We start from the raw sequence: 14,559 nt of genomic DNA, 5'->3' as shown, positions 1-14,559 counted from the left end.
CCAACCTGGACAACAAATACATGGCTTCTTCTAGCTGTGCGCACACTGTGCGCTAAGCAGACACCAAGGGGAGAAGCCCGTCCTGTGGGAATTCATTCTCTTTGGTTATAAAGTTCGTCATCTTTAGCTGACTTAACCTAGGGTCTCAGGAGTACACGGTGAGGCGGAGAGCATGGACGAGGCGGATTCTGGAGGTGACAGGGGTCTAAACAGGCAGAGGAAAAGGGGACATATGAGCACAAGCAGGGATCCCGGAGACACAGGGTGTGCAGAGCAGGGAGGTGCCCGAGATGTGGGACCAAGTAAAAGCCAAGTGTGGGAGCCAGGAAGGGACCAGACACAGGGGGCCTCTGACAACAGCATGAGTGGTGTGGGCTGCATCCTGCAGGCAGTGAGGAGACGTAGGAAGGTTAACGTGGTATCAGACCAGACCTGGGAAACGCGGGTAAATATTCTCAGATGAAAAACGCATCTTAATTCTTAATTAAAATAAAAAATCCCCCCCAAGTTATAAAACAACCCTGGAAATTCTCATCTGTCTTTACCATCTCGAAGTTTTAGTTTACTCTCTGCCTCCAAGGATTTAAAAGGCAGAAAGGGACAGCATTTTAATCCAAGGGTCAGCAAACTTTCTGTATCCCAGCTGAGAGTAAAAATGTAGGCTGTCTGGTCCCTGTGGTGTCTTGTCACAACCTCTCAACTCTGCCATTGCAGTGCAAAACACTACAGCCAACACAAGCAAGAAAATGTGGCTGTGTTCCTTTAAGACCTTATTTATGAGAATAAATGGCCGGCTGAATCTGGCCTGGGGGCCAGTGTTGGCTGACTTCTGCTTTAACCCAGCAGGATTTGTTTACAATCCCAGCTCCTCTTGTGTGAATTAAGTTGAGCTTTGGAGAGCGTGGCTTATTTTTGAGATGACGCTATTAAACGTGGGTCACAAAGAGGGGAGTGGGGGGTGTGATGTGGGGGGGGTGTGACCTGGGGAGTGGACGGCCCTGAGCAGCCACATCCTGCGCACAGTCACCTGTACTGTGCAGTGGGGACCAGACACCCGGGGCAGCCACCCCAGAGTTACCTCGGCTTGCTCGGCTGCGCGTGCGGACGCCCAGTGCCGGGGTGGTGTCCTCCACGGCGGGGGACGAGGTCTTCAGCACAGCCTTCATGTTCTCGTGCTCAGCAGCATCCTCGGCGTAGCTCAGGCCCTGCGGCTGGCTCGGGGGCGCCGGGGACCCGCCGGAGAACTTGCCGGACTGCAAGACCAAGGCGGGTGAGGGCGTGAGATGATTCCCCAGATGCCACCCCAAGCTCATCAAACGTTTAGCCTAGGAAAGCCTTCTCTCCTATTTCTCTTTTGTTTATGTGCGTTCTGCAGTCACGTTAGTGATGGTGGCCAAGGAACTAATGACAAAACATCTGCATCTCCGGGAAGTTCTCTTATCAGAAGAAAAGCCTTGGTCCCAGAAGGACCACACCCACCCTCCATGGGAGTGGGTCACTGCAAATTCCCTCAGTGGGAACCCACTGGGGGCGACTGACATCGATCTGGGAAGAACTCAGAAACCAAGTCTGTTTCTAACACCAAAGCCCTGATAGGAGAGTTGAAATATGACCTGTAAATCAAATAGAGTGAGATTTTTCTTTTTTAATTTAGTGCCAGAAAGCAGTTCGAATTTTCTTCTATATCACTCATGATGGTAGAATTTTAAAAGCGGGATTCAGTCACCGAATCGTACAATGTCAGAAGCTGGGAAGGATTTTCAGAGAAGGAAACTGAGGCCCTCCAAGATTAAGTGACTTGCCTAAGGCCCCAGAAGGGTTTGACTCAAGGCCCAGATCAGAACACGGCACAGAAATTCACGCTGCAGCTGCGTCTGGCAACGCTCGCTACCTGTTGGCTGTGTCAAACCTCCAGTTGTTTTCACAAGCATTACGCTCGCACAACAATATTCCCTATTTCTAGCCAAAGAGCCGGCATATATGTTTAGCAAGAGGTCTGCTAGAACATCGGGCCATATGTACCCAATGCCAAGCATCTGGATGAAAAGTTAAAAGTCAGAGTAACGTTGGCAAAGAGCAGCTCCACAGACTCCCGGCTTCCTCTCTTCACCCAGGGTCTCAGCCCCGCTGCCAGAGCCCGGGACATGTCTGTGGCCTGTACCATCTGCACGGCTCCTCCCTCGTCCTCTCGGGCCAAGCAGCCCTGCCTTGGTCTCTGGTTCTGGCATCTGCACCAGGGTCAGCGGGAGCAGACACTGCCCATCCCACCCCTGCACATACTGGCCCCAGTGGATCCAGTGCATGCCAGTCAAGGAAATGGGCCCAAGGCAGAGGCTGTCCACGGCTGGTGACCATTTCTCAGGCCTGGTTCTTTATCACTGCCCTGCTTCCTCTGACGGCTCTTTACGCGATCATTCCAGAATCCAGTTCTCTTACTTCCGTTGCCAAAAGGCTCCACAGGGGGCTAGAGGGGAAATTCGCTGCCCATTTGTCCAACAGTAGGAAGAGATCTGCTGAACATGCCACTCTTGACGGGGCCTGGGACTCAGGGACAACTTGGAAAATCTAGTCAGCCCCTAAGTCAGTCCCTGGGACACACAGCATGATGAGAACCCGTGTGAGGAGGTTAGTGATCCCGGGAAACCAACCAGAAAACACTCATGCAAGGTTTAGAGCCCTGAGCAGGGCTGGCACGTCATGCTGCTCAGGTTAGACTCTCAGCACACCTGGGGAGGTCAAGTGTGGCATTCTTCAGGTTTATAAACTGTCCTACCTCGACTTCATCCTCTTCATCAGTCTACCCCGGAGGACAGGACAGGACGGAAAAGACAGGGGATTCACAGAAGGCACAGGAGTCAGCAATGATGAGACCATCTCATTAATATCGCATCATAGTCTAAACAAACAAATCGGCTGCCACAACTGGGGTGCACCCTCTTGATCTGGGAGCTGCTGGGCCCTGCCTGCAAGGCCCTGCCCTTGTCCGAACACTCTCTCCAAAAGCCCCAAGTTGGGAGGGGCTTGTAGGGCTCAGGCCACTCTCCTGAGGCCGCTGAGGAGGAGGATAACCAGCTTACCTGGTCCCCTGACCACTGCAGACCTCACTCTGGGACCTGCCACGTCCTGTGGAACCCACCGCCGCCGCCAGCCATTGGCACCTCAGTAAGTTCACAGCCTCCACCTGCCTGTTTCCACCCCTCAGCTGTTGTCTCCTCCTCTTATCCCGGGCGCTGGACCCCTCCCGGCCCAGGCTGCCGGGTCTGGGTCCCCGCGAATCCTGCCACACACAGGCCCGGCAGGACGAGTGAACGACTATCCAGGCAGAACGGGTCCTGTTACTCTTTCCTCAGAAACATGGAATTAAGTTATTTTAAAAGTCTTACCTGTCCCTTATGGAGGCTGTCTGATCTGACAGGCCATTCTTCTCATGATCACCAGACAAATGTCTTTAAGGAACTAAATAAAATATCCCTTCTTCAAAACTAAATTGAGGGTGAAATTCATGCCAGTGTCTTAATTTTAAAATTAAACAAACCCTCAGTTTAACCTGTGTTTCCACTGAGGTTACAAGCCAGGCCAGCAAATCAGACACAGCTCTTCCAGAAGTGACTATACTTTAGGAGTCGAAATGACAAAATGCTTCCAGTTTCTCATGCTCTGCACTGCTTCTAGGCAAATGGCCTTGTGACAAGAGATGACGGTCCTGTTCCACTACTTTTTCTAATCTAAGCATTTATTTAATCAGATGGTTGACTTTTTTTTTTTAAGCAATTAGCAGATGTGAAAGGTGTTGCATATATAAAATCTCTAGCTCTCAGTATCCCCCGAGTCACTAGCATTTCCTTTCCCCAGGAGTGGAAGCTGGGTTGAGAGAGATCTCGTGTCACACAGAGGACGACCCACCACCCTGTGATGGGGGAGTCCTGGGATCAATAGCCCGAGTTCTCACAGCCCATCTGGAGTGCGATGACAGCAGAAAGGGCCGTGTGCTGCCTTGTCTGGGTCCCCAATTTGTCTCGAACTAGTTTGGGACACGATGATGAGGAATGAATTAGTTTCTCACTGACCCTTACCTGGCAGGACCCCTGGGTGGTAACAGAGGAAGCCTCTTGCATATTCAGAAACAGAGAAAGAAGACGAGAAACAGGCACACAAAAGCAGATGAGGGCTGAATACAACGTAGGGTATTCAGATTTTACCCCGACTTCTCTGTGTCTTTAAAACTCTGGCTTTCCTAAAGTCATCTCTGTTTAATTGTAACCATTTCCATCCTCATTATTCAGCATCTGTATCAAAAATGACTTAACTACAGCTTTTTCTAAAAAGTGCTTCCAGCTCTGGTACTCAGGGCTCCGTGATTCTCCATCTATTTTGTTTTCGGCAGTCTAAGTTGCGTATGCATGTTGTTTTATAGCCAGATCACGATATCCTTGGGGTACAAGCTTCTCTTTTACTGCATTCACATTTTCCTAGGTGTCCTGTGCCTTGCTGGGTACACAACGGGTGCTGAATTGAGAGCTGGAAAAACCCAAGGCTGTACATTTCGCTTTAAGTGTCAATATCCTAACCTTCCAGCAGATGGCAGGCTTTCTACACAAATGGCACGACTTGGACCACTAAGAACAGGGACCACCATGAGGATTAAACTTGAAGAAGCCTGCACTGTCGATTTTAATAGGAATTTAAATATTTTGGAGTCAAATTCTAGAAACATTCACCCCTGTTTATAAATAGGAAGGCTGAATATTTTCAGAGAAGGACAGAATTTAAAAATTAGTGGGAACTGTAAAAAAAAAAATCTCAAGAATTTGACAGGACATTTTGATGTATTTTCATAACTATAAGCATATTGGGCTTATGTTTTTCACTCTCCAATGTGTCTCATTCCCACAAAAATAAGCACTCCACTTTTAAAACTTTAAAAAATAATGCTTTGGAATGAAACGTGGGCCATAGTTTGCCCAAGCGGATTCAGTTTGCATTCTGAGTTGCTGTCCTCCAGGAAGCTTTTAAAGATCCAATTGAACCCAGACTTCAGGAGAGGAGATGGAAGACTCGGCTGTTGGCAGTGGCATTCAGAAGTGTCTGCAGAAAGGGGCCTTTCTGCAGAAAAGTGATCTGAGCACTCCCTAAGCGTCCAGAAAATTCCAAGGAAACAAGGAGTCAAGGGTGGGATGAATGTGGAGACAACTAGTCCCTGGTTCTCCTCAGAAATGCCTTAAAGACTGCAACAGAATTTCTAAGATAACGTGTCCGAGAGGGTCAGACCTCTCGGGAATATGCAGAGTAACCACGTATCCTGTTTTCCTACCCATGAGAGCCCATGTGACACAGGAGGCAGCCTCAGTGAGGCCTTCTTAATGGATTTTACTCCTCCCCAAAGAAATCTGCCTGACCTGAGTTTAGCAGAGGCTTGCAACCTCCAGGACGATGCCATTCCCTATAGCTTAATCCTTTACCTATTCCATTCCCTGGATCTCACTGCCTCTCAGATATATAAAGATGGGCTAAGTTTCATAAAGGCACATCAGAAAGAGGCACCTACACTGCATGTCTTTGTCTGTCCCTGGCATCTTCATGCATTGCTTTGCCCTCCACTTAATGGAGCATCTCCCGTCTGAGTGCCCACAGCACCCTGGAGTGGGTGGGCTCAGAGGTGAGGTGGAAGAGATGGGGGAAGAGCCAAGGAGCAGGGGAGGCATTCAAGTGTGCAGGGCCCCCCAGGGGGCTACAAGGAACTCCTGCTGAATTCGCTGTCCTCTAGGCTCTCCTCCGACCCTGATAATCTCTAACTCAAGGGACTGCCAAGAGCCCACCAAATTATGTCTTTGAGCAACCACATCAATTATTCCTCCATTCAGATGCCTAGAATGGTGGTCCAGGTGTCAACTGATTGGTTACAGTATTGTTACGATAATTAAAATCCTGAATCTATTCCCAAATCAGTACATGTATCTTCCTATGCTGTGTCATTATCATATTTTATATTACTTCTTCTCCTCTTCTAAGTCCACCCACATCACAAAGGTTGAAAGCAGACTCAAGCGTTGAATGTCACCAGCACCATATAACACACCAAGTAAATGAACTGTGTGGTGGGTTAAAGTCCCCCACCAGCCACACATCCTTAATTTACATCTTCGTTCCACGTCTGTTATATCTCAGATTTTCACTGAAATGGTAGAGGGGCAGTTTAAGAGCGCCTTTTAAAAGAGGAAATTTATTTCACAGTCAAAGAAAAAAAAAAAAGAACAGCCTTCAAACAATGGGGAGGTTTTATGATTAATCAGAATTTCAGAATAAATGTTATAAAGAAACTGATTTCGTGAAACTTACATCGGTGATCATCTTTCCTCTGGTCTTATTTCTCTCCCTGTGGTTGGCCCGTTTCTGTTTCTGCTGCAAAACCCGTTCCCTGGTGGTGCGATACTCCAGTGCGAACTCGCTGATGATCCTGCAGAACTTGTTTATGTTCACTTCCCGAATCGCGTAAGGTGGGTGACCCATGAAGAGCAAAAAGGAATGGAACCTGCAGTGAAAAGACCATGGTGGCAAGGACCTCAGGTGTGGGGAACAAAAATCAGCTGTCTGCAAACCTTCAGTAAGAAACCAGCCAGCCAAGGACACTGTTCTTTGTTCTTGGGGTTTTGATGCTGAAGAGTGAAAATGCAAGTTCAGCTCAGTTTCTCGCTGATGGAGGTTACGTCTAGAGGGTGGGATTTGAGCACATTACTTACTTTTCCTTTTTGCTCATTTGTGTTTTAATGTGTTTCCAAATGGTTACATAAAACTTTTATAAGAAGAATGATAAAGTACTATTTTAAGAAAAATATTGCACAGTTTCTAGATCATATGAAAATTGAATAAGGGATGAAGAAATATTGCTTGGCAATTTTTTCGGAACCGCTTTCGTGACTACATGGAATTGATGTGAATATATTATGAATAACATGTTTAATGGTTTATAAAAAGATGCTTATGAAGTTTTCTCTCAGTAAATATTTTGAAATATTCTCTTGCAATATTATATACAATCTTAATTTAATTGGGACACACCAAACAAGCAGCCCCAAATCAAATTATTTCAGCTATTTTGTACACAAATTAAAAATTACTGGATTCTAATTACTTAAAACTTTTGGAAAAGAAATCAAGTGGACAAAGAAGTGCCTAATTTTTAGTTATCAGGAAATGAGAAAGAAGATACTAGGAGACAGAGAAAATTTTTTATGTAGAACCAATGGTATTACATAAATGATACCACTAATTGTAGACAAAACTCTTTTTTGATTGCTCTCATTTGCGCAGTTTTAATAGCAGTTTGGTTTGTTTTTCAAACGAGGAACACTGGTTTATGCCTTTTGTGAAGAAACACTAAAGGAAAGCATATGACATGCATATAAAATAAAGGGAGCTGGAAAAATGCTATTGAAAACCAAAAATGCCAGCTAAAATTATAAAACTCAGAAGAAAACAAAGTATAAATTTTCACAACTGGATTAGGAAATGACTTCTTAGATATGATACCAAAAGTATAAGCACCCAAAGGAAAAAAAATAGATAAATGGGACTTGATCAAAATTAAAAACTTCTGTGTTTCAAAGGATACTCTCAAGATTAAAAAGACAACCCTCAGAACTGGAGAAAATATTTGCAAATCATGTCTGACAAGGGACTGGTATCCAGAATATATAAAAATATGATTCAACACAAAAAAGACAAATAAAAAATGGACAAAAGATCGGAATAGACATTTCTAGAAAAAGTTATTGGCAAATAGCCAATAAGTCCATGAAAAGATGCTCTACACCATGAGTCATTAGGGGAAGGCAAATCAAAACCATGCTGGGACACCACCTGACACTACAATGGCTAGAATGGAAGACAGACCATGACTAGTGTTGGGGAGAAACCACACTGGAATGCTCACACAGCCCTGGTGGGAGCACAAACCTGTTCAGCTGCTCTGGAGAAGACACAGTTGCTCAAGAGTTAAACACAGAGCTACTATATGACCCAGCAATTCCACCCCTGTGCAGATACTCGGAAGAAATGAAACTGTGTGTCCATAGAAAACCTACCCCAAATTCCATGGCAACATTATTCATAATCACCAAAAAATGGAAGCAATCCAAATGCCCATCAAGAGATGACTAGATAAACAGGATGTGGTGTATCCACACAAAACCGGCCTCCCTACCCCCTGACCTTTGCCTAGGACCCCCCCAGCCACATTTGACCCCCCGTGATTCCTTCAACAAGCCCATCTCAGGGCCTCAGGCTCCCGGTGTGGTGTGTAGGGCACTCCAGGGGGACACGGCAGAGCTGAGAGCCTGCAGGGCCTGTGAGGAGGGGCGTGAGGACACAGGCCCTAACAAGGCGTCCAGTGCCAGCTCTTCCTACACCTAGAGCATTTTGGCCACAGACAGCTGCCTGGATTGCTCTCTCTCATCCCACAAGTCTGTCCGAATATCACCTCCTCCAAGAAGCCTTCCGATAACTACCCTACGTAAAACAGCACCTCCTTGCCACTCCCTGTCCCATTTATATTCTTAATTTTTCTTCCCGGTTCTTATTACTACCTGACATTATAAACTAGAGATATGACATGATGGAGTATATGCTATGACACATGACAGAAGAGTGTAATATATGGCATATATCACCACTTAGCACTACTCAAGATCTGTGTGTAAGATGAATTAAGGGCACAGCTGGGTCCTCTTTTATACATAAGTACAACCCAAGATTCCTTGTCCTCTACTTTCTAGAGCATTGCTTTTTATCTGGAGGAGATCCAATCTGAACACGTAAGTTGGAGATACGATTCAAGTACATATTTTGCAAACAGAGGAGACACAAGCAGCAAGTAAAATGCACACTTGGAAAAAGACCCAGATGTACATTTGGGAGCAAAGAGATTCCGAAATCGCCTTCAGAAGAACAAAGTGGGTGTAGACTTTAAGGGAGAAAAACATTTAAGGGATTTTTGTTAATCGAGTTTGTAACTTTCGTAACATGTGTTTTGAGGGATTTTATTTGGTGGTTTTCACAGCCTGCTACATGTATGGGTGGGTGGCCAGATGGGCGTCCAATAGTGAGTGGAAAGGAATCCAGGTCACACAGGAGCAACCGTCATCTGGGCAACCAGCTTACCAGGGAGAATAGGGCAGTCAGAACAAATATTATATGTATTATATACATATATACAAATGCTGTAAATAGATTTTATATATATGATACACACACACACACACACACACACACACACACACACAACACAATAGCTTAAGGGGCAGATATATCACCACCAAAATGAATTTTAATCTGTCCGGAATAAGACGGTTACTGTTACCAGGCCTAATGGCTTTACAGGACTTTTCATAAAACGACTCCAGTTTCATGACATTCCAAATGGAAACTATTTGTTTACTTGAGTAGTTTTAAGTCGGCAATTGCTCGTATCATACAAAGCATGGAGGCCCAAAGCCGCTTACATGCCTGGCCGCCCCCTTTAAAGCATGTTAAAAGCAGAGTGTACTTTGTTTTGAGTAAGAAATCTGACAAAATCTCTGATAAGATCCTCCTCTCCAGAGGACAGCTGTGAGGTCTAGATGGAGCACAGGGAGGGGGTTACAGTTGAACAACTAAATGCCACAAGTGCAGAGTAATGGGTAGTTGTCACCCTGGAGGGCAGATTCTATTCCTTATTCTCGTCTGGTCCAGCATTTAAAGACTACTCCCCGCCTCTCTCCCACAAAAGAAGTCTGGATCAAGACCCAGGAGGTATGATTATCCAAGTGGCATATGACACAAGCTGGGAGAGGGCTTCCAGGCAGACCAGAGAAATTAGGTTTTTAACAATTCAATATTTCCTATCAAATTACCCAGGGCATTTTTCACAGAACTAGAACAAATAATCCTAAAATTTATATGGAATCACAATAGACCCCGAATTGCCAGAGCAATACTGAAAAAAAGAATGAAGCTGGAGGAATAACCCTCCCAGACCTCAGACAATACTATAGAGCTACAGTCGTCAAAACAGCATGGTATTGGTACAAAAACAGACGTATGGATCAAGGGAACAGAATAGAAAGCCTAGAAATAAACCCATAAACTTTTGGTCAATTTATCTTTGACAAAGGAGGCAAGAACATACAACGGAGTAAAGACAGCCTCTTCAGCAAGTGGTGTTGGGAAAACTGGACAGCTGCATGAATGAAGTTAGAATACTCCCTCGCACCATGCAAAAAAATAAACTCAAAATGGCTTAAAGACTTAAACATAAGACAAGACACTATAAACCTATTAGAAGAAACCATAGGCAAAACGTTCTCTGATATAAATCTTAGCAATGTTCTCCTAGGGCAGTCTACCCAAGCGATAGAAATAAAAGCAAAAATAAACAAATGGGACCTAATTAAACTTATAAGCTTTTTCACAGCAAAGGAAACCATAAGCAAAATAAAAAGACAACCTACAGAATGGGAGAAAATATTTCCAAGAGATGAGACTAACTAGGGCCTAATTTCCATAATATATAAAGAGCTCATACAACTTAAAAAAAAAAAACCCAACTCAATCCAAAAATGGGCAGAAGACTTATTTAAACAAGCAATTCTCCAGTGAAGATATACAAATGGCCAATAGGCACATGAAAAAATGCTCAATATCACTAATTATCAGAGAAATGCATATCAAAACTGCAATGAGGTATCGTCTTGCAGCAGTCAGAATGGCCATCATTCAAAACTCCACAAATGATAAATGCTGGAGAGGCTGTGGAGAAAAGGGAACCTTCCTACACAGATTCAGCAATCCCACTCCTGCGCATATATCCAGAGGGAACCTTAATTTAAAGAGATACGTGCACCCCAGTGTTCACAGCAGCACTATGTACAACAGCCAAGACATGGAAACAATCTAAACGTCCATCGACAGATGACTAGATAAAGAAGTTGTGGTATATTTACACAATGGAATACTACTCAGCCATATAAAAGAATAAAATAATGCCATTTGCAGCAACATGGATGGTCCTGGAGATAGCCATTCTAAGTGAAGTAAACCAGAAAGAAAAAGAAAAATACCATATGATACCACTCATATGTGGAATCTAAAAAAAGAAGACAGACAAATGAACTTACTTACAAAACAGAAACAGACTCAGAGACGTAGAAAACAAACTTATGGTTACCAGTGGGGAAAGGGGGTGGGAAGGGATAAATTGGGAGTTCGAGATTTGCAGATACTAACTACTATATATAAAATAGATAAAAACCAAGTTTCTACTGTAGCGCACAGGGAACTATATTCAATATCTCGTGGTAACTTTTGATGAAAAACAATATGAAAATGAATATATGTGTGTCCATGTAAAAAAAATCAATTGCGATAACTCACACATTCATAAAATAAAGGAGAAACACATAAAAAAAATTCTGTATGGCTTCGAGGAAGGGGGGAGGGAATAGCTCAGTGGCAGAGCGCGTCCTTAGGTCCTGGGTTCAATCTCCAGTACTTACATTAAAAAAAAAAAAAGCTAATTACCTCCCCCCAAATTAAATAAATAAATAATTTTTTAAAAAGAAAGGTTAAAGGAAGCAAACAAGGAAAGACAGTGAAGGGAGGGAGGGAAAAGAGAAAAAAAATCAGAAATGTGAAATGCACAGGGATAAATGAAATTACCACCACCCATTTGTTTAAAAAAAATAATAAAAGTCCTCAAGCACAGGAGAGGAGGGGCCAGGAGAGCAGCTCCCGGGGAAAGGCCGGCGGTTCAGCCGGCCCCCAGGGAGCGCTGCCTTACAGAACTGCAGTGAGGCCTGCTTCAGCGGGCCTGTCATCAGAGCACCGGCTCCAGGGCAACCACAGCCTGCAGGTCTGCAGACGCGTGTATTTGCTCACCATGGCGCGAGGCCCAGGACAGAGCACGCAGGCCCAAAGGCCAGGGCAGGGGCCCTCCAACTATGTTAGGTGACAAAACAAAGGAGACGAGCGTGGGGGGCAGGGACTGCTGGTAGGAAACAGCCTGACCCGGGGAGTTGAAAGACCCTGATTCTTGTCCTGGCGCTGCCACCACTTACAGAGGAAACAGCCCTGGACAGACCCCAGCCAACCTCCCCATAGGTAAGCAAGGCCTGACACCTCACTGCTGTGTCTGCCCGGGTCCTTGTGGACCCTGGGTCTCCGAGGAAGGCTGGTCCAGGTGATGGCACCCACGGTGGAGCCCAGGCCTCCTCCAGGCAGGCTGCAGCACAGAGCAGCCATCAGAGAATCCACGAGTAAAAGGTCTCAGAAGGCAGACTGTGGATCATATAAAGAAGGAACTGTTCTAACAAGTTGAGCAGACTCGCAGGGACGTAGGCAGAACTGTTCAGATGCAGAGATGCAGCGGCCAACTTGTCAGAGACCTTACAGATGCAATTCCTGATCAAGTAGGATTTGGCGATGAGATTATCTCTGTCCTTCCAACCTCAAGATTCAATGGCATTATAACATTATTGTTGTGTGTGTGTGAAAAATTAAGTACCCATGAAACAAACAGGTTCATCAAGGGTACACTTGCTACGTACCAAGAATTCACAGTACAATTTTTGTAAATTTAAGCTACAGATCTCAGTTTGCAGATATCTTCAACATGCCATTTTACTGATGTTTCTGCAAGTTCCTCAATCCACTTACCTGTTAATGATTCTTCTATGGACAATCTTTAAAATTATAATTCGCTCCGCACAGTCTTTCAGGAACTCTGACATTCGTTGTTTTAAAACTGGTTTCATTTCATGTTTTGCAATTGCCTTGAGGTGATCCCATGAGGCTTTGCATCGTCTCTCCATCTGACATAAATTATCCTGAAGTTGATCAAAGTCAACCTGACAATCAGAGAGAGAACATTGCAAAAGTGCTGAAATAACCAGGCACGAACATGACCCAGCAAACCGAACGGTCTCCGGGAAGAAACAAACATCAAAACCAAATTCACACCCCGAAATACAAACATATTTATGGCCTTAAAAATTATCCACATGTGCATTTGTCATTATCTTGGCATCAAGTTATTTAGTGATAAAACTGTTCTCCAAATGAGCTGAATACAAGTGTCACTTTTTTTTTTTTTTGGCAGTATTTGGAAAGAAATCTTAAGAAAGTCTTCAGAAACTGTAAATTAAAACATGGTATCAAGGAACCCTAGTACAAGATGAACCGAGCAGATGTCTCATAAAATTTGTCAGAGCACTCTTGTTCTTCAGATATTTCACTTGAGGTTGGACGAATGCACCACAGTCATACAGGGACAGCCCTGACATGCTGGGGCCAGCGAAGGGGCAGCCAGCTTCTCTTTCCCATGATCAGCTTCACACTGTATGACAAATGACTTCATTTATCCATTCATTCCCTCATTCCAACAACACTCATGGAGAATCTAGTGTGTGCCAGTCCCCCTACCAGGTATGAAGAAGACAAAGGTAAGTGGGGGAAGAGACCAAGCTGCTGTCCCCGAAGAGGCTCACTGTATAGACAGGTGATCACTGAGCACTGAGGGTGTTCAGAACCCACTAGGCCTTTGGGCGGATCTGTGTCTGGGTGAGTGTCTGGCTGTGTGGTCCTGCCAGCAGATGCAAACCATGTGTGCAGGGAACAGCTGTGACAGAGCATGCTCTTTGCTCCTCAGGGAACTGGGACCAGTTTAGACTGACTGAAGTGGCCTGAGATGAGGTTTTTGAAAGGGATGCTTTGAAAGAATTTCTAGACTAAAAGTTATGTGACTCAGAGAGTTAGCCATGAGAAAAACACACTGGAGGGTATTTAATGGAGGGAGATGTGGGATGGGGAAGGGGAAAGAAACTGAGAAGGCTAGGAGGGGAGGAAGAAATAGATAAACCTTAGAGCTGAATGGAGGGGACTGAGGTGGAGAGTGAAAGATGGTGGGAAAGGGTAAGAGTCTGGAAAACAAAGGTCAGAAGGAGATAAGATGCAGAGAGGTGAGCCGCCATTGCTTGGCGCCAGGACCGGGGCCTGAGAGCAGGGCCTTGAGGCGAGTGCCCAAGGGGACCTGCGGGTATGACCTCAGACCTCCAGCCCCATCCTCAGAAAGACAATGGAGGAGACCAAGGCAACAAAGGTTGATTCGGTGAGAAGATCTGATGAAGACACGCTGAGCATGGGGGATGCCTGGGGTGGGGGCCCAGGCGAGACATCACATGTCCTGGATTTCTTGGGTGTGACAGTGCCAAAAACAGAAGGCAAGTTTAGGCAGAGGCTTGGGATTCAGGTAAGTGGGGGGGGGGGGGGAGTGGTAGAACTTTGAGAAAAATGATTTGCCTGAAAACAAAGGAATTCTGGGTCCTGATTAGAAAAGGTTTCATTTTCCTATGATTAAAAGAAATCTGGCATTTACCTGAGAGAAAAAGAAATGCAGATTTAGAAAAGAAGGGCTGAATAGCTCAAAGAGTAAATCTGGAAGGGGATCCGGATGACCTGGGATTGACACATAATGTTTAAGAGGTCTGGGAGGCTTGGAGCCAATGGAAATAGGTCTAATCGTAGCTCTCT

General features: G+C 45.0%; 1 protein-coding gene across 17 annotated transcripts in view; it reads right to left on the bottom strand.

Annotated features, from left to right (window-relative positions):
• Positions 1–14,559, bottom strand: part of FHOD3 (formin homology 2 domain containing 3) — a 411,645-nt gene that overhangs the window by 14,791 nt on the left and 382,295 nt on the right. For 11 of the 17 annotated variants that reach the window (XM_074352245.1, XM_074352247.1, XM_074352251.1 and 8 more), the window contains 4 exons: positions 12,688–12,878; positions 6,337–6,529; positions 2,774–2,797; positions 1,079–1,253 (listed from right to left, as the gene is read on the bottom strand). In XM_074352245.1, the coding sequence (XP_074208346.1) occupies positions 1,079–1,253; positions 2,774–2,797; positions 6,337–6,529; positions 12,688–12,878 (583 nt within the window). The remainder of the gene's footprint in view (positions 1–1,078; positions 1,254–2,773; positions 2,798–6,336; positions 6,530–12,687; positions 12,879–14,559) is intronic. The other 6 variants (XM_074352246.1, XM_074352262.1, XM_074352263.1 and 3 more) reach the window with 1 other exon arrangement.

The sequence above is a fragment of the Camelus bactrianus genome, chromosome 24 (assembly GCF_048773025.1).
Source record: "Camelus bactrianus isolate YW-2024 breed Bactrian camel chromosome 24, ASM4877302v1, whole genome shotgun sequence".
NCBI lineage: Eukaryota > Metazoa > Chordata > Mammalia > Artiodactyla > Camelidae > Camelus > Camelus bactrianus.
This window is presented reverse-complemented; position numbering and strand designations above follow the sequence as displayed.